The sequence below is a fragment of the Hippichthys cyanospilos genome, chromosome 8, assembly GCF_059441005.1.
Source record: "Hippichthys cyanospilos isolate Australia breed blue-spotted pipefish chromosome 8, RoL_Hcya_1.0, whole genome shotgun sequence".
In the NCBI taxonomy this organism is placed as follows: Eukaryota; Metazoa; Chordata; class Actinopteri; order Syngnathiformes; family Syngnathidae; genus Hippichthys; species Hippichthys cyanospilos.
This window is the reverse complement of record NC_142376.1, coordinates 23523236-23547004: the sequence shown is the minus strand read 5'-3', so window position 1 is coordinate 23547004 and position 23769 is coordinate 23523236. Positions and strand designations below refer to the sequence as shown.

General features: G+C 38.1%; 1 protein-coding gene across 5 annotated transcripts in view; it reads right to left on the bottom strand.

Annotated features, from left to right (window-relative positions):
* Nucleotides 1-13626: 13626 nt before the first annotated feature.
* The window catches only part of ddx51 (DEAD (Asp-Glu-Ala-Asp) box polypeptide 51), a 92023-nt gene continuing 81880 nt past the window's right edge, over nt 13627-23769 (bottom strand). For 2 of the 5 annotated variants that reach the window (XM_088420693.1, XM_088420696.1), the window contains 3 exons: nt 20175-20276; nt 19984-20047; nt 13926-15525 (listed from right to left, as the gene is read on the bottom strand). In XM_088420693.1, coding sequence (XP_088276819.1) covers nt 15328-15525; nt 19984-20047; nt 20175-20276 — 364 coding nt within the window. In that variant the 3' untranslated portion in view covers nt 13926-15327. Of the gene's footprint in view, nt 13757-13846; nt 13906-13925; nt 15526-19983; nt 20048-20174; nt 20277-23769 lie in introns of those variants that run through there. The other 3 variants (XM_088420694.1, XM_088420695.1, XM_088420697.1) reach the window with 3 other exon arrangements.

Here is a 23769-nt window from a genome sequence, read left to right as displayed (position 1 = left end):
GGGAGTTGAAAAGTGGAATTATGTGGAACGATTGAATGGTGTGAATCTGTGAAGAAATATGAATACAAAGTTGAAAAACTGAAAAAAAGTTGAACTGTGGAATTTGAAGATGAATGAAAAACTGAAAAAAGTTGAACTGTAGAATGATGTGAATCTGTGAAAAATTATGAATCTTACAAAGTTGAAAGACTGAGAAACTGAAAAAAACCAATGTTTGAATCATAAAAAAGTGTGGATGATCCGAAGTAAAAGCAGAAGAGAAGAAAAACAACTATCAACGTGACACTTGATTTGGCCGAACCGGGACTCGAACCAGAGTACGGACATGTTGAAAACGACAACTCTACCGCTGGGCCACGGCGGAGCGATGTCAATTCACACTGTGAAAGCTTTATATAAAAAGAATGAAGCATGTTTGAACGTGAATCTATGTAGAACTACGAATAATACAGTTAAAAAACTGAAAAAAGTTGAACTGTGGAATGAAAAGTAAGATGAAATGAAAGTAAGAACAGTTTGAAAAGGCTAAATACTTTAAATGTGACTAGTATAAAAAAACGTAAATTGTAGGAAAACGATGAATGGTTGAACCTTGAAAAATACAAAGCACTTCACATGAATATGTGGAATGATATGAAGTTTGAACGGCATGAATTGGATGAACTGGGAAGGAGTTGAAAGCAAAAGAAAATACGGAATTAACTGAAAAAAAAAAAACACTGAATGTGCGAAAAGACGCAGCCTGGGATTGAACCCACGAACATGAAGTGCGAATACGGCACACAATTCCCATGAGCCACAGAGACATAGGAAATGCCGAAACCGTTAAAGTTTAAAAATAAAGTACGAAGACCAGCCCATTCACTTAACATTAGGCCATTTTTACGGTACAAAAACTTAAATTGTAGGAAAACGATGAAAAGTTGAAACTTGAAAAATAGACCCGCACTAAACATGAATATGTGGAATGATATGAAGTTTGAACGGCATGAATTGGATGAACTGGAAAAAAGTTGAAACGAACTTAAAAAACGGTCGGAATAATAAAAATAATAATAATAATAAAGGTGGAGAAAAACATAAGTGTGAAGGTTTCACCTTCACACAATAAAGGTGGAGAAAAACATAAGTGTGAAGGTTTCACCTTCACACAATAACTAGAAAAAGTGCAATTTCTGAAGAAATTGCGTGTGAAGGTGAAACCGTTGAAGGTTTGGGAGGTGAAAAGTGGAATGATGTGGAACGATTGAATGGTGTGTATCTTTGTAGAAATATGAATACAAAGTTGAAAAACTGTAAAAAAGTTGAACTGTGGAATTTGAAGATGAATGAAAAACTGAAAAAGTTGAACTGGAGAATGATGTGAATCTGTGAAAAATTATGAATCCTACAAAGTTGAAAAACTGAGAAAAGTTGAACTGGAATAGTGTGAATCTGTGACATTAGGCCTAATGTTAAGTGAATGATGTGATTCAAAAACATGCAGGATATCAGCCCTCGAGGACTGGAGTTTTAAACTCCTGTTAATGAGCTTATCATTTGAATGAGGTGGATTGAATGAGGTGGATTGTGGATTGATGTGAAACAGTGAAGAAATGTGAATAATACAGAGTTGAAAAACTGAAAAAAACTAAAACGTATGAATCAAGCTGAGTTAACCAAGCCAGATGCTGTACTAGGTGGAAGCACTAGTGAGAGGTAATGAGACGTCTAATAAAATGTCCAAGATGGCCGCCCATGAGGGCAGATTGGAGTTGGAGTCTTCAGTGGTCTAAGATGGCCGCCCGATGGCAACATGGGAAATGGATTACTTTGTGTAACTAAACTATAGGTGTCAAACTCCAGTCCTCGAGGGCTTGTATCCTGCATGTTTTTGAATCACACCTGTAATGGAGGTGTCGGAGTAGCGTCCAAACTTGTGACCTCCTTGAAAGGACTGTACTTGACTGATTCAGAGGATCCTCAATCTTATCAGGTTGTCCGGCCAGAACATAAAGACGATGCACACTCTCATGCCACTCTTTATTTGTATATAATGTTCTATTTATTTATCTGGGTTGGTGTGTGTGTGTTTCTGTGTTTGTGTGTTCTGTGTGTGTTCTATGTTTGATTGTGGATGTGTGGTCTCTGCAAAGGAGAGCAGAGAACATTCACTAAACATTGATAACTAACATAACTAACATTGTACAATATGTTACATCATATGCTCACATGACTCTATATTAGCTTAGAATAACATAAACAACACAGGCAAACATACCGTACAATGATAGGAAGAATGAATTCAACCCAATCGTTCCAAAATGTGCGTTAGGTAGGAAAGGGTTAATGGAGCCGAATAGATTTGAGTGGGCGGTGACGTCACTACGGCGTAAGGATCACATTGGCACACACGGCAAACATGCGACAAACATGCACATTTTGTGGATGAAACTTTAACGTGAATACTAAAAGTGAAGTATGAAAAGTACGGTATATTTGCCTTTAGCAATTATACCAAACTTAGGTGCAATAACAACTTAGACATTAATGGACAAAGTGAAGCAGTGCAAACGTAAACATGTATCCAAAACCACGAACGGACAACATATTCAAACTGTACTTACATTCTCATGGACGCACGGAATAATAATGAAAGGAATGAGATAATCCACAGAATGATTGAAAGCAGAAAAAATGACTGTCCGTTACAACGATACCTGCCGACTACCGGTGAAAGAGCAAAACAACCTATGATAGTGTAAACAGAGTCCTGATTGGTAGTGCAGGAATGAAACACAACTTGTGATTAGTTGCTAGGCGGTTGCTAGGAAGATCACATGACCACAGGAGAAACATGTCCAGACGTAAATAGTAATAACAGAACGATTCAAACACGAAATCGTTAAGTATAATCAGAAACTTCTTAACAACACCATTCACGTAACTTTAGACAATTTTTACGGTACAAAAACTTGAATTGTAGCTGAAAGTTGAACTGTAAACGTGAAACGCGATTTGCCCGAACCGGGACACGGACATGTTGAAGATGACAACTCTACCACTGGGCCACTGGGGGGCAGTGTAAGACCACACTGGGAAAGCTTGAAATATAGGGAATGAAGTACAGTGGGCCCCCGGGTTACGAACTTAATCCGTTCAGCGGCTACGCTCGTATCTCGAATTGCTCGTATAGCGGGCAATCCAAACCCATGTTAATTCGTGAGTGCGTGCAACGCGCGCAGAAGCCTTAGGTAAAATCATCACGCTGTATACATAAATTAATATTAAGTGACATAGTCTACTGTACAGTTGCATTAAATAACAAATACAAAGGATAAATGACTTTTACCTTTGGAAAGACGTGACTTGTGCTGAGATAAGCAGAGATGAGCAGAGATGAATGCTCTAAGTCAATACGGTAAATCAGATATGCTATTGGTCTTACAGTGTCAAAGTAACTTTTTCAGTCAGGGTTTTCTCTACTTCCTTCCATCCCAACCAGCTGTGCCATCAAGCTAGATAAAGGCGTTCGGCCAATAGCATATCGGCACTTCTGTGATTGACGTGTGACACCGGCCAATAGCATCTCCGTGAGTGAGACCGGGTGACCTTAATCGACCAATAGCATATTGGCGTCTCCTTGACTGACTGATAATTATTTGCACTTTTTTTTTAAACGGTTGGAATGTATTGACATCTTATTGATTAAAACACATTTAAATCTGTGACGATTTTTTGTCCTGCAATCGGCACACTTAATTTCATGTCAACTGTTTTTCCCGACGTGAATTGAGCACGGTGGAAGCGGAGAGGTGGTTGTGTGTGTTGCATTTACTAGGCAGCACACTTATGGCTTGTTCGAGCGTCAGTTCACCTTTGGTTACAACTCACAAAATTGCAACAATGACGCTGTCCCAATGCATATCGGGAGATCGCCGACTAACCTGTCATGCAATCTTGTCTAGCAACCATTATATGGCGCTGTATCATCACCCGTAATAGGGTGCAGAGATTAACCTCTTGAGTTAATACAGCAACGCATATAGGCTATTGCTCTTACAGTGTTACAGTAACTCTTTCAGTCATGGTGCAAATCACGGAGATACTAAAACATCATCCTCTTATTTCTTCCTTTACCGCTGCTAGTAATTTTAGAAGCTATGTCTAACAGATAAAGTTTGCAAAGTCTTCAAAACATTCCGTTTTTCACTCATTTTGTCTACTTCCTTCCATCCTGTCCCATCAAGCTAGATAAAGGCGTTCGGCCAATAGCATATCGGCATTTCTGTGATTGACGTGTGACGCCGGCCAATAGCATCTCCGTGAGTGAGACCGGGTGACCTTAATCGACCAATAGCATATTGGCGTCTCCTTGACTGACTGATAATTATTCACACTTTTTTTTAAACGGTTGGAATGTATTGACAATTAATTAAAAAAAAAAACACACATTTAAACCAATGACAATTCTTTGTCCTGCAATCGGCACATTTAATTTCATGTCAGCTGTTTTTCCCTTTAGCTGTACAAACACTACACTTAAATGGTAATATATTTAGACACCGTGAGTGAGACAGTCAGTGTGAGATTGTAAGACCAATAGCGTTCACGTTACCGCCATAAGTATCTATTAAGATTGTAGATGACGCAACTGCTGAATATATTGACGCAGTTAGGCGAGAACATTTCTACATACTCAATGGCTGGTTTGACGGAATGCTCGCAAGACGAGAGGTTTGCTCGTAAGCGGAGGACAAAATTCTCCCTGATCCACGCTCGTAAGGCGGAATGTTCGCAAATCAGGATGCTCGTAAGCAGGGGGCTGACTGTATTTTTGAACGTGAATCTATGAAGAACTACGAATAATACAAAGTTAAAAAACTGAAAAAAGTTCAACTGTGGAATGAAAAGATTAAATGAAAGTAAGAACAGTTTGAAAAGGCTAAATTCTTTAAATATGAATAGTATAAAAAACGTAAATTGTAGGAAAACGATGAATAGTTGAACCTTGAAAAATAAAAAAGCACTTCACGTGAATATGTGGAATGATATGAAGTTCGAACGGCATGAATTGGATGAACTGGGAAGGAATTGAAACCAAAAAAAAAATTACTGAATTAACTGAAAAAAAACACTGAATGTGTGAAAAGACACAGCGGGGATCGAACGCACGAACATGTAGTAGATATACGTCATCAGAACGTCTGAGCCACGGGAAATGACGAAACCGTGAACGCTTTAAAAGGAAGTAGGAAGAACGCTCCAATCACTTACCATTAGGCCGTTTTTACGGTACAAAAACTTAAATTGTAGGAAAACGATGAAAAGTTGAAACTTGAAAAATAGACCCGCACTAACTAAAAAAGACTCACACAACTAAAAAATGACGCAGCCTGGGATTGAACCCACGAACATGAAGTGCGAATGCGATACACAAATCCCATGTAGGAAAACGATGAAAAGTTGAAACTTGAAAAATAGACCCGCACTAAACATGAATATGTAGAATGATATGAAGTTTGAACGGCATGAATTGGATGAACTGGGAAGGAGTTGAAACGTACCTAAAAAACGGTCGGAATAAAAAAAATAAAAATAATAATAATAAAGGTGGAGAAAAACATAAGTGTGAAGGTTTCACCTTCACACAATAATAAAGGTGGAGAAAAACATAAGTGTGAAGGTTTCACCTTCACACAATAATAAAGGTGGAGAAAAACATAAGTGTGAAGGTTTCACCTTCACACAATAATAATAATAAAGGTGGAGAAAAACATAAGTGTGAAGGTTTCACCTTCACACAATAAAGGTGGAGAAAAACATAAGTGTGAAGGTTTCACCTTCACACAATAAAGGTGGAGAAAAACATAAGTGTGAAGGTTTCACCTTCACACAATAAAGGTGGAGAAAAACATAAGTGTGAAGGTTTCACCTTCACACAATAATAATAATAAAGTCAAGGAATAACATGTGTGTGAAGGTTTCACCTTCACACAATAAAGTCAAGGAATAACATATGTGTGAAGGTTTCACCTTCACACAATAAAGGTGGAGAAAAACATAAGTGTGAAGGTTTCACCTTCACACAATAAAGTCAAGGAATAACATATGTGTGAAGGTTTCACCTTCACACAATAAAGGTGGAGAAAAACATAAGTGTGAAGGTTTCACCTTCACACAATAATAAAGGTGGAGAAAAACATAAGCGTGAAGGTGTCACCTTCACACAATGAAGGATTCACCTTCACACAATAAAGAAAATGGCCGCCAGGAATAACATATGTGTGAAGGTTCCACCTTCTCACAATAATAAAGAAAATGGCCGACAGGAATAACATATGTGTGAAGGTTACACCTTCGCGCAATAATAATAATAATAAAGAAAATGGCCGAACACGATAACATATGTGTGAAGGTTACACCTTCACACAATAATAAAGAAAATGGCCGACAGGAATAACATGTGTGAAGGTTCCACCTTCACACAATAATAAAGTCAAGGAATAACATACTGTATGTGTGAAGGTGAAACCTTCACACAATAAGTAACACGGTGGTTTCAATTAGCATTAATACGAGACAATAATCAAGCGAACAGCATCCAAACACGATACAGTACTGTACATGAATGGCTGTGACATGTGACACCGACACAAAGGGCATAGCTGTTTTCTACTCGTTCAGCAAAAAAATATCTGAGGACACACTGCCCCCTAAAGGAAGGCGAACCATCCTTAAACAATTGCGCTTCGAACGGAGCTATTGAATTTTCTTCTAAAGAACAAGCCAAACCCTTCTGAGGCAAGGCCAGAGCAGCAGAACGCCAGTTTTACGAATTCGTTCGGTGCAGTTTTTTTTCAGAACCTTTACAATATTATTTGGTAAAAAAAAAATTAAATACATGCTGTAAATAAGGCTGCTTGGAATTGAATGTCTGGAGTAGTTAAACACACACAAATACTGTATATCTTTGGGATTTTGCTTTTAAGACTGAGATTCAGTGCCAGTTATTTTCAGAACCTTCTATACCTATTACAGTATTTGAACAATATTTATTTATTTGTACTTAAATAAATAATTAGTACCTGGACTGCAGAAATATGCATAATTATGTCTTTGGTACTGACAGTCTGGACTATGAAAAGGCGTCTCATACGTCACTGGGATTACATGAGTTAGGGGAATTGTCGCGTGAAAGCCCTTTGAGTTCTGCTATCACAAACGAACACGATCAAGCATGTCAATGCTGCGATCAATGATGTAAATGCATTTCATTCAATAAGTTTTGTTATTTCCAGATCATGTTTTACACAACATTTGAAAAAAAAAAAAAAGCATAACGGTGGACTGCACTCTTAAATTTAACTGCCAAATATAATTTGTCAGTTAATTTGTTGTAATGTTATTTGTCCAGTTTATTTTCCTAAAATGATAATGCATTTACAATTGTTATTCAATTTTTATTTTTGTAATTGATATTGTTTGCGCGTTGTTTCGGTGTATATTATTCGTTTCCCTGGGGATGTTTTGGTTATTGCATTTCCTGTTTTGATTTCACGTGCGAATGAATGTGACGTCGTGAAGAAAAAGAAAAGCAAGTGCCTACTGATTCGAAGCTGCTTGACTTCATCACCCTATACTTTTTTGAAAGTGACTTTTTTGGACAGTACAATGAAAAAAAAAACTGGTGTGATTTACTTAAAAAAATTCTCTTAACAATTTGCACTTGCTCTTTAAGTAAATTTTCCTGTTGCAATGTCAAGTGCAACTTGCTTGCAACAATCAAGTAAATATTACTTAACCTTTATCTTGAGGTTTATGAAAATATCAAGTAAATATTTTCTTACGTTCAGGTAAATTCTACTCAAATAAATGGAGTAGAACCAATCATTTTTTTAGCAGGTATATAATCTATTCGAAAATGAAATCTACTATTTAAACATTTAGTGTTATCAATTAAATAAGTAGATTTTTATGATTATTTTAACTTCAAATGTATCAAGTCATAAAACTTGTTATTCCAATACCAGATTTTATATATCAAAACCAAACAACAAATAAAGTCCAAATTTGGCAACGAGTCCGAGGCGGAGGTGTGGTTCCAATATTTTTATTGTTATCTTCTTAAAACAATATTTAAAAATAGTGTGAGTACTTAAATAAGGCTGGAACGTCCTTGTCTGGTACACTGGAGAAGCGAGGCACTTCCCATCAATTAAAACCACCACCTAGTGCAGAGGTGTCCAAACTTTTTGCAAAGGGGGCCATATTGGGTGTGTTAAAAATGTAGGAGGGCCAACCTTAGCGGGCGTTCTTTACATATAACAACAATTAATTTAAATACATTTCAGCGAGCCGTTCTGTGTTTCACATTTGCTTTTTTATTTTAATTTCAGCTATCTTAAGCATGTGTTTTGGTTAATTTGAAACGTGCATATCAAAACTGAATTGACATTAAATATTGAAATTGAATATTCAATTCACTTTTTTTTAACACTTTACCTTTTTTGTGCCAGTTGAACAAAAGTAATTGTACTCCTGGGTGCAAATTACATTTGAAACGTAAAAAAAAAAATCTCACCATGGCAGTTTAATATTTATAAAAAATTTAAAGACAATAACAGAGAAATTAACAAGTAATAGTCATATCATCAAGTGCAGGGCTCATTTAAAATATGACATTATTAACTATAAATGTTGATTGGATTTTTAGATGGTTATTATTCTGGAGTGAAAACTTAAAAAAAAAAAAAAAAAAAACGTTTTCAGACTCATCGTAAATGAAAAATGACTTGTCCGAATTAGTGTGATGGGTGAAACTGAGATCTGGAGTGCAGGACAAAGGCCAGGTCTGGCTCTATGGCAATAGTATGGATGTGGAAGATGTCTTGTGATTGAGAGTCCGATAGCCGTGTCCTCACACGGCTCTTATTTAAGTTCATAACCGAGAATGTCTTCTCACACAAATACGTCGACCCAAACAAGCTTAGCATTTTCTTACCAAATGCTCGAATCTCTTGGAACTTGTCCTCATCCAGCTGTCGGTAAAAGTTGTAAAATATTGCTGCTGTGAGAGTGAACTAGCTTCAAGATGTTTCAGTTTCTAGCTGCGTTCATTACATGTGATCTTGCCATATATGTCAGCATTTTTTGTTTGGTAATGTCGCTTCACATTGAACTCTTTAAAAACAGCCACTGTCTCTTTACAAATGAAGCAGACACAGGTGTTCCGTATTTCAGTGAAGAAATAGTCCAATTTCCACTCATCCTTGAACCGTCGGCCCTCGCAGTCAACTTTCATCCTTTTGTTGATCGTCGCCATTTTAGAAAGTTAGGGGCTCATACAGTCAATTACTCATATACTAAAAACAACCTAGAATCTAAATCCACGATATCAAATTGGCTATGGGATAATACAAGGCGGCAGCCAACAGACATTATCTTAACTGGATAGACACCAACCTCAAAGCAAATGGATCAGCGAAGGGCAAGAGTATGACTGTGTTTTATAGCGGGGCCTTGATTGTAAATTGGCCACCGCTGTGAGGTGCAGGGTGCAACCCCTGCCACCGGGAGGCAGCTCTAGCACCTCATGCCACACAAATATTTATTTGGAGTATTTTCAAAAATCATTCAGCACAAACAGTATATAATAACTTCAGTAGTGCAGAAATTTACAAACAAATACAAAACTATTTACAAACATTTTGAACTTCATGAGCAGGGCCAAAATTCTTTCTGTTGTGGCAGGCACTAGGACCATTTCTCTCATCCAGTAGACATGCTGCAAAGAACCTTTGATGCTTTGAACCTGTTGGCTTTGTCTTTGCTGATTTGGAATGTGTTGTATGAGTTTTGTGATGGCACGAGAAAAGATGTACACTAGCACAGCAACGTGTGGTTTCTTCGTCCTGCCACACTGTAATGTTTCCAAAGTGCTTTCAAATATTGTGCAACTGCAAACAAAAGAGCGCGACCATCCATTCACGTTTTTATGAGCGGACAGAATTAAAAAAAAACACTTTGTTCGAAAACACTTTGGTCACTCGTTGCGTCTCGACAATCAATCAGCTTTGTGAATGTTCAACGTCGCCACAGAGGCTGGAATAATCTTGAGACAAAATAAATGAAAGAGTTTTAAATAAGCATATTACAAATAAATTCAAGTAGACGTTTATTTTTGTTCGTTTTTTATTATTGCACAACATCAGACAAATTCTGGAGAAGCCGTACTAACTACAGGTCTCCTGTCTCCTCACAATCTGGTCTTAAAAGTAAAAAAAATAAGGTCCTCCGACACAACTTCACTGTCATGGGACCTGATTTTATTTATTTATTTTCTTAAGATATCAAAATACAAAAGTAGTCCTGGAAGACACCACACAACCCCAGGGGTTCCCCAAATTGGATCCCATCAAAATCTGATGTGGCATTTCAAAATGAGTGACTCCTGAAAATGCCACATTTCTCTGTCATTTTATCACATATGGTGGACCCCCGGTTTACGAACTCCCTGTGTGACACTTTTTTCATCTTACGACGTGGACCGCTTTGCTGCATCAACAAAAACAACTTTGCTCGCATGGCACGGAAATGCCGATATGCTATTGATCAGTCAAGGCAGTCACGGAGATGCCGATATGCCTGATGGCGTGAGCTCACCGTTCAAATCCTCCCCCATGTGTTGTGAAGACTTTATCTGTTAGCCCTGGCTCCTAAAATTGCAAGCGGCGGTAAAGGGAGAAGTAAGAGGATGATGACAATAGAAACGAAGCAGGAGATAAAAAAAAAAAAAATACGAAGGTGCACACATAGTTAACCTTGCTAGTGAATACGGCTTCATCAAGGTTCTTTTTCTGCCACTGAACACCACCCCTCTCATCCAGCCTATGGACCAGCAAGTGATCACCAACTTCAACAAACTTTACACGAAGCATCTTTTCAGAAGATGCTTTGAAGTGACCGAGCATACTCAACTCACCCTCCGAGAATTCTGGAAGGGGCATTTCGACATTGTTCAACGCCTGAAATTGATCGACAGAGGTTGGAGTGAGATTTTCCAGTGCACCTTGAATGCCTCACGGAAAAAAACTGTGGTCAGCGGAAGACGAAGCTTTACTGTGACCCAGTGCTCCTCCATAGGTTTAGCAAATTTGTGTGTAATTTGTGTTTATGTCTAAGACGCTCTGACATGTTCTTAGAAGATAATGTAGTACACACATTTCTTACTGTTACTTTTCGTTTGAAAACTATTTGCCCGTATTTTTTTTTGGGGCAATCGCTTGCGTTTATTATTTTTGAAAGTTTTGAAATCACGCACGTCTGGATACATTCTTTTATTTCTGCACAATTACATTTTAGATAGATTGCCTCAGTGATTGTCTCAATGTAAGGAAGTTTGAGGGCGTTTGAATCTGATTATATTACCGGTATTTTATTTCCAGTTGTATTGTGTCATTCTAGTCGAAATTTATTTCAACTTGCTTTCAGGGTTCCCCAAGTGACAACACACTCACGCTGCGCATTTCTGGATGACACATATCTTTTTGACAAGGTCCGGTATGATGGAGGTGACGTTTACCAGAAAGAGAATATTGAAGGGTAGGGCGTGGAGAAAAACATAAAGAAAAAAATTCAAATAAATAAATCAATACATTTGGCAATGTTGAGGGAAAAGTTACTGTACAGTGTATTAAGGTTTAGTAATTTAAGATTTAAGTAAATATGTGTACTGCAGTGCAGTAATATATCTTAAATAGTATGTATAGCATGAACACTTTTCACGTTAGAAAAAGTTCCCCAATTTTTATTTTTTTTATGTGAAAAATGGGGACACTACTTTGCATATTTTCAGCTATCGTGGCCGGTACCGGAACGCATCTACCGTGATAAACGAGCGTTCACTAACATGTCTACATGGATTGGAAGTGTGTCATCTGCACAGTGCCTCGAGTTGCATTTACAGTGGTACCTCGGTACTCGACCATAATCCGTTCTGAGGTGGTGGTCGAGCACCGATTTGTTCGAACACCGAAACCATTTTTCCCATAAGAAATAATGGAAAGTATGTGTGCACAAGTAAATGTGCACAAGCAGTACATGATAAAGATAAATAAAGCATCATAAACCATTTTGTATAATTTACTTACGTTTTGGAGAGTGGTTGATGGCATACAGGAATGGATGTGGAGAGGACGGGAGGGAGTTACTCCTTCCATGATGACGCTAGCTAACTGCGACGCGAGGTACACTCGTACACCACGTTCATATTTTGCTATAATTTCCGTCTTCAGTTCAATAGTGGTCCTCATTGTTTTCCTCCTTGCCTTCCCCTTATCACTGTCTTTCTTTGGACCCATTATTAAGGGCTAGAGCAACACGAAAAAGTTTATATCCGGGAAGAAATACTCGAACAAACGTCTTACTCCGCTGGCGGTCTGAGTTGAACTGGCGCTTACCCGCTGGCCGAGAAGGGCCGAGGAGCGCGTTCGGGTCGGCTCGGCTCGGCTAGTCGAGAACCGAAAATCTGTTCGAGGTCCGATGCATTATCTACTTGAATTTTTTGGTCGAGCACCGATTTGGTCGAGTATAGAGGCGGTCGAGTACCGAGGTACCACTGTATTGGTAAATACTATATTAGTAAGTTTTAATTTTATTTGGTTTCATTCAGCATGCATAACTTGACGCCAATGCTACACCGAAATTTAGGGACAATAAAAAAAAAAAAAGACATATAAATGGAAAGATCTGATGCCACTGAGTATTTTGAGTGAGATAATATAAATTACTTAATCCTCAAAAGCAAGGAACAATGTGTAAAAGAAAACACTAGGGGGAGTTTTTCAGTTTTTTACTGCCATTGCCACCCCTATGGCATGCAAGGAATTCTTTTGAGTTATTGCTTCATTCAAAGCTTTTATTGTAACAGTTGGCCAGTTCAACCACCTCACTTCCAGCCTCACCTGCTCAGCCCTCCTGCTAATCAGCCCCAAACACTAACAGCTGCACCCACTCACCCGTCTAGTATAAAGCCCGGTCACTTCCCTTCACAACCTGCCAGACTGTCTCGATGCGCCACGCCCAGTTTTCCAGCAATTCCTCCTGCCAGCCGGCCTGTTGTGCGACCCTGTTTGTTCCTATATATATATCTTTTATATATTCGATTAATTTTGACAATCTTGTCTCATTCCTATGAACACGATCTCGTGAGACATCTCGTATTACGGGATTTGTGTCTTTTGCAATCTCTTTATACATATATATATATAATTACGATAGTGTTTTGTATTTGAAATTGTGACATCCTAAACAATACAATTTTGAAACTTTTGACTTGTCATGTAAGCGTATGTACAGTAAGTTGTCGCAGGAGGGGAGCGCCAAATAAAGTCTTGCCAAGGGCACTAAATAGGCACGGGACAGCCCTGGTTATGGGTTTTGTGTAGTTTGTCATCAATGACAAAGGTTTGTGACTGAGTGATGTTTTTGTACAAAAACCAAGGAGTTAAAAATGTACCCTGTGAAGAGAGCTATTTACAGTAATGACTCAAAAGCTTACCGACATGCTAAAATGTACCACTTAACAGCGGGCTGCACACCATAAATTGATATTCAAGTTTGTAGAAATTTTGATGAGAAAATGACTGCCACTTAAACAATGATTTATTTATTTTCTGAATGTTGTACGTTGTCTAATTATTGTAAAATTAAAAGATGTTGAACTGATTCTTTCAGATCACAAGAGATGGCCTCATTGCTGGTTGACGGGTTACTCCTGCAAAAATAGAAAAGCCAGCATATTTATGAGCAAGGAAAGTCCCAAACACAATCTATATTGAGCAAAAGTTTTGTCTGCTTTCCTTACATAATTCATGGGCTGAATATTTTTCAACAGTTAACACGTTGCTCTTGCACTGCGATCACCTATTGAAACAGAGTTACATCTTTGGTTCTGATTAATACAAAGGACTACCAATTCATTTGCAGATTTGGTCATGATTTTTACAATAATTATGGATTTTATTACTACACAGCTGTAGTAAATTTGTAAATCATTTGTAATGTAAATGTGATCAGTATGAATGACTGTAAAGTTCCTAGAAAATCAAAAAGTTCTATCACTTGGAAGCTATTTGCAGAAAAAGCCTGCAGTCTACTCATGTGATCCTTGGGGGCTACCTGGTGCCCAATGTTCCCTCTAATTTTCAATGCGTCTGTGCATTCACACAAACTCCCTCAGAAGGCTTTGGACCATGGTAAGCAACTTTCAAAGTCAAGTCAAAGTCAATTTTATTGTCAATTTCTTCACATGTGCTTAACATACAAAGGAATCGAAATTGCGTTTCTCACTGTCCTCTGCATTTTACATGTACAATAACAAAGTGCAGTATACGTGGCCTGGTAATGTGCTTCTGGGTACTTATCCTGTCATTTATGAGGTGACAAGGGTCATCAAGCACCAAAACTGGAGGTATGCATCTATTATTGACATGTTGCCAAACAAATCACAGCTATTTTTGTTCCTCAACTTTATTATTTTTTTAATATCTTGAGCAATAAGTGTTTTAGACATGACAATGTAATGTATATTGCACTTGTCACCATGTTAACAAACAAGGCACAAGTTGTGAAAAATAAAAATACAATCTCAGTCACTTTCACCATGTGTTCTTCTATTTTCAAGAAAAGAAAAGAAAGGAAAAAAAAACTTAGGATGGGTGTATTGTTTTAGGCTGAATGCAGTTTGTTAAATTACAGTGGAAGCTCCTAGGAAAATCAGAACATTGCGTACGCAATTTTTTTTCAATTGACAATTTTTGGAACTCGACTTTTGGAATTTGGTACTCACGAGCCTCTTCTTTTGGACAAGCATACTTTTGTGGGGAATCTTTTTTTTTTTGTATCTTATTTGACTTGAAGCTAGGCAATTTCACAAAAGAGCTCCATTGATAAGATTTTTTTCTCTCTCGTTTTTCTTGATTCACTTCAATTTCAACCTGCTCTAGTTCAGTCATACTTTTATTATCTGATTAACAAAACAAAAACTTCCTTGCACCCACAGTGGTGGCTCTCGTGGATGATGTATTAAGTACACCAAAAAATCCAAAATTGCTCCCACCATCTTGGTCAATTTATTTAGTACACTCCAGATTCTCCCTCCTGTGCATTCCAATTATGGCGGCCATCTTAGACAGACATTTGGCTCACCCTGACCGTGGCAGCTATCTTGACCGGCGACATTAGGCTTACCCCATCTTTTTGCTCATCTTTTGATCGATCTAATTTATAGTACAGTACTTCCTAAATAGTGTGTCTTGATGTAATTTTTTTTTTCTTGTGGTCTTTTTACATCCAAGGTACTCTGCATTCACAATTTGAAATTAATCCATTAACATTCAGTGATACTACCTTAATGATGGCGGCCAGCTCCTGTAGCGTGTGTTCATATCGGCATTCCATACTCTTCAGGTTTTCAGGTTTAATGATCTGCCTTTGGATATTGAAACTCCCTGCCTCAGTAACCATCTGAAGGAAGTTCTTCTCCTAAAAAGAAAAAAGAAACTTTAGTTTCAGAACAGCCTTGAAGAAAAAAGAAACTTTAGTTTCAGCTAACTGTTCTGACAATGCCTGAAGAGGGGACTTGATGGCAAAGACCTAGGGGACAAGCCTGCATTGACAGGGCCTGTAGAGGCACAGCTCAAACAAGTAAGGAACAGGAATAATTCCTAGGAAAGGTTCCAAGGATGAGGCCTAAGAGTGGGGAGCTTGGCAGTCTGGCGAGTTGCCACAAAATTAACAAATAAAGTCGTCATTCAGTGAAATGGCAGATTAAGGTATGGTACGGCTGCACAATTAACCGAACTTTCGTGTTATTGTCTGCCACGATTAATTAAGCGGATCATATGCGATTTTAACATTCAGAAAGCCGGCTACCATATGTTATGTCAAATCAAGCACTTTATCTTCCAACCACCAGGGGGCAATATTTTCGAACATGCTTGCATGACTGCTTTCTCACCATAATACAATGGGCCCCCGGTTTACGAGATTAATCCGTTCCACGATTGGGCTCGCAAAGCGAATTCGCCGTATGGCGGGCAATCCAAATCCATAGTAAGTGCTACTTATATAATTACGAGGGGTTTATGAACCCCTTTTTACGTATTTTTCATCTTACGATGTGGGCCGCAGCGTTTTTTTGTCCCCCTCTTACGCACAAACCTTTCGTCTTACGAACCATCCAACAAGCCGGTCAGTGTGTTCGCAATATTTTTTCCGCTTTGCTGCATCAACAAAAACAACTTTTCTCGCATGTCACAGAAACGCCGATATGCTATTGGTCTGTTAAGATCACAGTCACGGTCTCAGTCACGGAGATGCCGATATGCTATTGGTCGATTAGGATCACAGTCACGGAGATGCGGATATGATATTGGCCGGCGTCACGTCAATCACAGAAATGCCGATATGCTATAGGCCGAACGCCTTCATCTAGCTTGATGGCACGAGCTGGTCGGTGTGTTGTGAAGACTTTGCAAACTTTATCTGTTCGACATAGCTTCTAAAATTGCAAGTGGCGGTAAAGGAAGAAGTAAGAGGATGATGACAATGGAAACGAAGCAGGAGATAATGAAAAATACAAAGGGGGCGCACACTTAGTTAACCTTGCTAGTGAGTATGGCCGTAACCGCTTGGCAATTGGTACAATTCTCAATAACATGGAAAGCTATGAAAGCAAGCAAGTCTTCTAAGGGCAAGACTTTCCTTGTCAGGGGACGGACCTCGGTCAACAACAAAATGGAGAGGCTTCCTCTATTATGGATTAAAGAGAAGGAAATCGCCAGTGATATGTTCTCGTTTAAGAAAAAAAATAAATTCTGCCGGTTCGTCTCTGCTCCCCTCCGTCTCCACCCACCACCAGCTCAAGTCACGTTGCCCCAAAGGTAAATGTCATTTTTCCTTTGTATATTTATGTTATTAAATTTAACTATACAGTAGATTATGTTACTAATTTTTAATGTGTATAAAGTCATGGTGTTTTCACCTAAGGTTTTTGCACACGTTGCACGCATTCACTAATTAACATAGGTTTGGATTGCCTGTCATACAAACAATTCGAGTTACGAGCCTTGCCGCTGAACGGATTAAGTTCGTAACACGGGGGCCCACTGTATACATGTATACAATTAAATAACATCATAAATAACAAACATATAAAGGATTCATTTACCTTTGAGTGACGCTTGTTATGGCCATATTCCCTAGTAAGGGTAGCCTAGGGTAGGCTAGCTTAGCTTTTTTTTATTTCTTTTCTTGATTATCTCCAGCTTCGTTTCCATATAAATCATCTTCTTTAACATCTCTCTTTAACATCTCTTTAACATCACTAGCAATCATGGGACTCTTGGGTAACCAATTCAAGTTTGAATTAAGCACTAACATGCACTATAAATACGGTTTTGTGACCACTCACAATAGAACAAAGCTTAACCATTCCGCCATTTTCAAATGAGTGAAGTTGACCAATAGCAGAACAGCATCTTCGTGTTTCTGGGACACCGACCAATAGAAGACCAGTATCTTAGGGAGTCGAGACGCAGACCAATAGCAGACCAGCATTGTAGTGACGCATTGCAGCGGAGGCAGTTTGACACCAACAGAAAATAAGGGCAATTACCAAAAAACGCCTGAAGATGGAGACAAAACAACAGAAATACCGCCAACCCCTAGGGCCATGACAGTTGTTTTTGTCGTAAAGCGGGAAAAATACTGCAAAGAGGGGACGAAAAAACTCAGTATTCCAGATCATAACCTGAAAGAAACCTAAGCGAGGGACGCTGTAACCCTTGGGTCCACTGTATACTATTATTTACGAGTGTGAGATGGCATTGAGTTCCCCAATATATATATATATATATAAAATATATACAGTGCTAGCTGTCAACTGAGACCCATTTTGAAAAATCTGACTGGCAAAAATTTGGAATAAATTCGGTTTGAAAAGAACAAAAATGACTGCTAATTTAGTATCATTGGCTGCTAATTGATTAAAATGTGCTTAAAAGTAAATAATGTGCTTGGTTTGAAGTAGGCTTCATTTTTTCATTGGTTTGCACTCAGCAAGTAAGTTAGCTGTGTTGCCCTGTCTCCCAAGTTTTTGCAAGATCTTGGGTGATGTTTATTGTTTTTTGTAAGTATCAAACCTAGAAGCCTTGTTTATTTACTGCTTGTTTAAAAAAAGGGCAATAAATAGACATGTCTGACCAAACAAGATGGATAATCCTGATTTCAATATTAACCAAAATAATAATAATAATTATTATTATTATTTTGGCCATAATAATGTGGCCCTAAGTCGTGGTAGTCATTTTTATTTACTAAAAGAAATTCCAAATTTATCATACAACATATGCTAACAACATATTTTGACAAGTTGAATAAATAATTCACTGTCAGGCCAGTAAAATTGAATCTTTGATGCCAATAGCCATCAATGGCAGTGGAAGAGTAAAGGGGTTGTGATTTTGAAAAAAGTATCTGCTACTTGCTGAGCAAGGAGTCTTTAGAATCCTTCTTGCCGATTCTTATTTAAAAAGGTAACTAATTGGTCAATGTAACAATGTTTTTTCAAATTTTTCACGACATGCTGATAGCATTTAGTGACACTTCATAATTAATGGCTAACGTCCCTCAGAGAGCTCCGCAATTGTTTTGGTACGTTTTCATCTCATGGTCTCGTGTCAAAATGTGAACAGCATGATGAAGAGAACTATTTTCAGACAATGCCTACTTGATTCCCCAAATATAAGACAAAGCGGTGTATATTATTGTTTATAATTATTGAGTTAATGAAATGTTTCAGGAAAATAGAAGTTCATCAAATTTGTTATGTTCAGTATGTTATTCAATTTCGTTATTTTTAAAACCAAGATTCTCCCCCATACTAGAATGGTTCAACTCAACTTGTTACGTGCCCCCTCTCAAGTAAATGATTTATTTTTGTGAACAGATCTCTAGTATGATCCAAAAAGAGGACACTTTAAGGTGAATATTTTTCTGTGGACAAATATTTATTTAAAATTAACTGGTACCGGCACTGGAAACATGCTACAAGACTTCTTTTTTTGTTTTCTTTTTTTTTAAACAAAATGCTTTGCACTGGTTAAGTGGTACTTGGCTGAAAACGTATTTCACAAGAGGTGCATCACTGAAAAAAAGTTGAGAACCACTGGTGTTTAAGACACACCAACACCTTCGCAACAATGCAAAATCTATAGAAAAACAGAATAAATCCCATCTTTCTTAACCCTTCATATTTTCTTGTATTCATATCCCTAAATTATATATTTGTTGGGGGTTGAGTTTAGCGTGTTCCAGATTTTCCACACTGAGAGAAGTCAATGAATGCTGTACCAGTGTAAAGGTGAATGCGCTCAAAGAAGTTGTTTTTCCTTTTTCTCGCAACATAAGTCAATTCATTTTGCCATAAATACCTGAAGTTGTGCAGCATCTGTGTTCCACCATGTTTATGATTGTGTGTGTGTTATACCAAAAGACTGCTAACAGCCAACCGGCAACTGCCCTCTGGTCGTTATAACCGTTATAATGGTAATTATTTAAAGTAAGCATATGTGACCAATATGAAAATGCACATCTGTGCGTCAAAACTCGGCTAATGTGGCTGACAGACCAATCTTCCTCGAATGGTGTTAAAAAATAATAATAATAAAGTGACCGTATAGGGCTATTAACCTTCATTTTGGAAAAGTGTGTCTTACATTTGGGGAATTACGGTAATCAGGAAATGTATTGGTTGATTGAGCAAGTCAACAGTTAGTATGAATTTTGTTGTTCAACTCTTTGTTGGAGAACAAAAAGATGTGCATTCAAAACTGATTTGCCGAGAAGACATATATCCTTAACTTTGCATGAGTAATGCATGTATTAATGTGATCTTGGTAGACCTGTCTGTTATAGAAAACGGATGGATGGATGTTAGACCTGTACTCCAAGCAGAAACGTGAAGGCCAGACCAGTTTTTCCAGCTCTTGCAGTCCTTCCAATTCTGAGAAAAGAATCATGAAAAAGTTTAAACCACTAATTACGAGAGAAACTACATCTTGCAAACATATGGAGGATTATTTCTAGGCAATCCAAGCTTCTTATTCATCAAATTATTCAAAAGAGCTCACCTGTGAATGTATGTCCTGATGAACTGTGGCGCATCATAGTTCACAACACATTTGACCCCAGAAATGTCAATGCCTCTGGCAGCTGCGTCGGTACTGATTAACCTATAAATGCCCATATAAAATGGATAGTTCCAAATTAGGATGTGTATATGTACTGTACCTCATGCGTTGGTTAGGGAATGTAAATGGCAGGCAATTACACACATGGACAAAAATGATGGTCACCCTCTGGTAATAAGAAAACCAACAGTGGTCAAGAGTATGTTGGTTGTTTCCTCCATCCCATTCACTTTCATTTCTTGTCTATTCTTTCTTGCAGTTTAAGGGAGTGTGTAAGAGGAGTCACATTGGTCAAAGTTAAACAATAACATACAGTAGTAAAAACTGTGATTAGACGTGTATTTCCAAATGTCATATAGTTGATGTAAATGATAGTTTTTGACTTTCCACATAAAAACGATAAAGAAAAGTTATTGACGTGAGTGTGCATTATTTCTCGTCAACTTGAGTGATTGTGTTTGCGGCCAGATGTGGACTAAAGGGCCATTCTCCCACTCGTGAACGCTGTAGAAACCAGCAAACTTTTTATTTTTTTATTGTATGCTGATTCTCAAAATATAAGTAAGAGAAGGACGTTTGCACACTATTTGCATGTTTTTTGTTTTTAAAGTAAAGTAACGGTTTTCATTCTCCAATAAGTATGTTAATGAGCAAATTTCATAGGCAATTTTAATTTTGGTAACCCCTGATGTTGACAGGGAAAGGATCTGAGTCGACAGGTCTGTTGATCACATTTCAGCACCACAATACCTGAGGCGTCTCTTTGAAAGGTAAAGGAGAAACTTGATTCTTCAAACTCCTGAATTGGCTTGAACAATGTGATAGTGTAGTCTGAGTTGTGACCTTTATGTTTAATTAGTGATGTTTTAATGGGTAAATTTAGTGTCAATGGTGGCAAAAGGAGGCCAACTTGGGACAATCTGAAACCACATCGGTCTATGAAAAATATGAATAGGCAAAATACAGTAGTGGTAATTTAGTCAGTATACAATTGAATCAATTACCTTTTGTGAAGATGTTGCTACTATGTGTTGTTGAAAGAAAAAATGCAGAGTTTAAGGGAAAACAACAGAGTGAAATGTGGATTTGTTTAAAATTGTTCAAATTTCTGTAGCTGATCAATTTGTCCGGACTTCATTGAATCAGTGCAGGGCAAGAATTGCAAAACGTTTTAAGAATCAGGCTCACAGTATGTAGAGTTTACAGGAGCTCAAAAGCTGTAAAGTACATGAAAAGATAGGCTATAAAAGAACGAGACCCTGAATGAGTCTTCTTTTGCTCAGGTGGCAAAAGAAAATTTGATTGTAATGGGAAATTGGAAATGCCAGATAAATAAGTCAAAGAAAAGTTTAAAATGAGCAGTAAAATGTAAAAAAAAAAAAAGGAAAAGTTACAATAACAAAATAGAAGAATCACCATTGTCTCAAAGGATTTTCAAAGGTGAAGAGAAATTACAAATAGATATTATAAAGCTAAATAAAGTACCGATATAAGAAATATTTCAGATAAAAATAGATAATAGCACAACACAGAATATCATAAATACATAACATTAAACGACCATTAGAAGAAAAATAAATAAAAAATGAAAAGGCCAAGCCGACGCCAAACAAAGGCTGCTTGTGATAAATGCAGATAGTGAGACATAACATGGGCACGGAGGGGAGCAATCCGAGACCTCTGACTTGCACCCGCGAGTGGAGAAGCCCCGAGGTTTTGGCTCCTCCACTCTAATACACTTCTTAAAAACAGGAATATGGCCCTGCTCGGAAAATAAGCAAAATACTTGGTTGTCGGGGCATAAAATTGCATGGAGGAAAAAAAACCTTTAAGGAGATGTACAGTCTGTTATAAAGGGCTAAAAATAGGCTTTTGATTGTAAAATTATGCTGTGTGTTTGTGAGATTTTTACTCCATGAACAGGAGTGGTGGAGAAAAATGTGATAAATCTAACTCGCCTTCTGATGTATGTGCCCTTTTGCCTGGATGGCAAAACTGGTGACAGCCGAAGAAACACAAGACAGATGAAAGAATCCCAAAAAGACACCAACCATAAGGTCTTTTGGGATGAGATCAACAGAGTTTTCAAAAACAGTCAACTATGCCTTATGAAAGAATCCAGCACAAATGGTGAAGCTCAAATCTGGTAATTTTGTGTCACCAGTTGATTAAAAGTAAAAATTGTTTACGCTAATTTTAAATTAGACCAGAAATTTGTAAAATTTGATTAAGATAATTTTAAATTAGACCAGAAATTTGTAGAATGTATAAAAGAGCAGCAGCTTTGCCAGATGGGAGAAGGGTGAAGGAAAGGGGGGCACCTATAACCGATTGTACATGTCTCAACAATTAGCTTCCTTCTCCGAAAGGGAGTTCAAGTTTCAAGCTGAGTTTTAACTATACATGACAAGGTTTGGTTTTGGACTATTTGTTTAAATACAATGAAAAGGTGAGATGAGAAAAGAGAGATCTTTTACATCAAGCAAGACAATCACTGGTTCAGCAGATGCTTAACGCCTACTGCTCACCCTGGTCCAGTCAACAGGGATTATGAGGCCTAGTATTTCCAATCTGGAATGAGACATGTGGTGAGAAGGTTAAGGGTGGAGTGACACTGTGCAGTTGGAGGGGTGATGCTGCTATTGTGGGCTGGGGGCGCTGAGTGTGAAGCTGATCAGTCATGAGAATGGTCAGCCTTTGTTGTTGTTGACACTATGCGCCACCACTGCAACAATCGCAGCTGTCGAGACTTCAATTTTGCATTCCTCCAAACGCCATCTATACTCTTTACTCTACCATCCACGTATTCCTATAAGAAACAAGAACGCAATTATAGGTGGCTTCTAAGTTGTCCCAGAAGCTCTGCCGTTGACAAGCCTCACTGCTGTTCACTGCTTCTATGCTTCCAATGCGCAGGGAACCTGATGGAAGGCAACATGCTCGCAACAAGTTCCGCGCTAGCACTTGATTGTACCTTCATATCATGTTTCCTATTCCCTCAGTACCAGAATACAATTAATATGCACATTTACTGGCCAGCTCTCAGTTTCTTTACTCATGTGGTTTGTGCAACCTCCACCAGCTCTGGTCTTAACATGTACCTCCAGATATCCCAAATTGAGGTCCTGATGGGTAAAAGGAGTAATATTGTAATGTTTGATAAATAGCTAGTGTTCCAAATTTGTCTCTCGTCTTGTATTTGCAAAAACAGTTCACCCCAAATCACCCTACTTAGTTTTAAAGGACGGACATTTTGGGAACAGTTATGACGTCAAGTCGTTGGCAGTGCCAATCCTGACCACACTGAGTGATATGCCAGCTTGTTCTTGTCATTGCTAAAATAGAGGATTCTGACAAAAGTCTAGAGGAAATGGGCGATCTTGGATATTTATTTGATTTGTCTGACGAAGAAAATTCTACATTGCATTGGAGAGATGGAGCAGGGCTGAGATGGAGGCTGTTCCTTTAATAAGAGGCTGACTGACATTGAATAGTTTTGTCGCTATCAACGCCAACTTGCAGTAGATAACAAAGA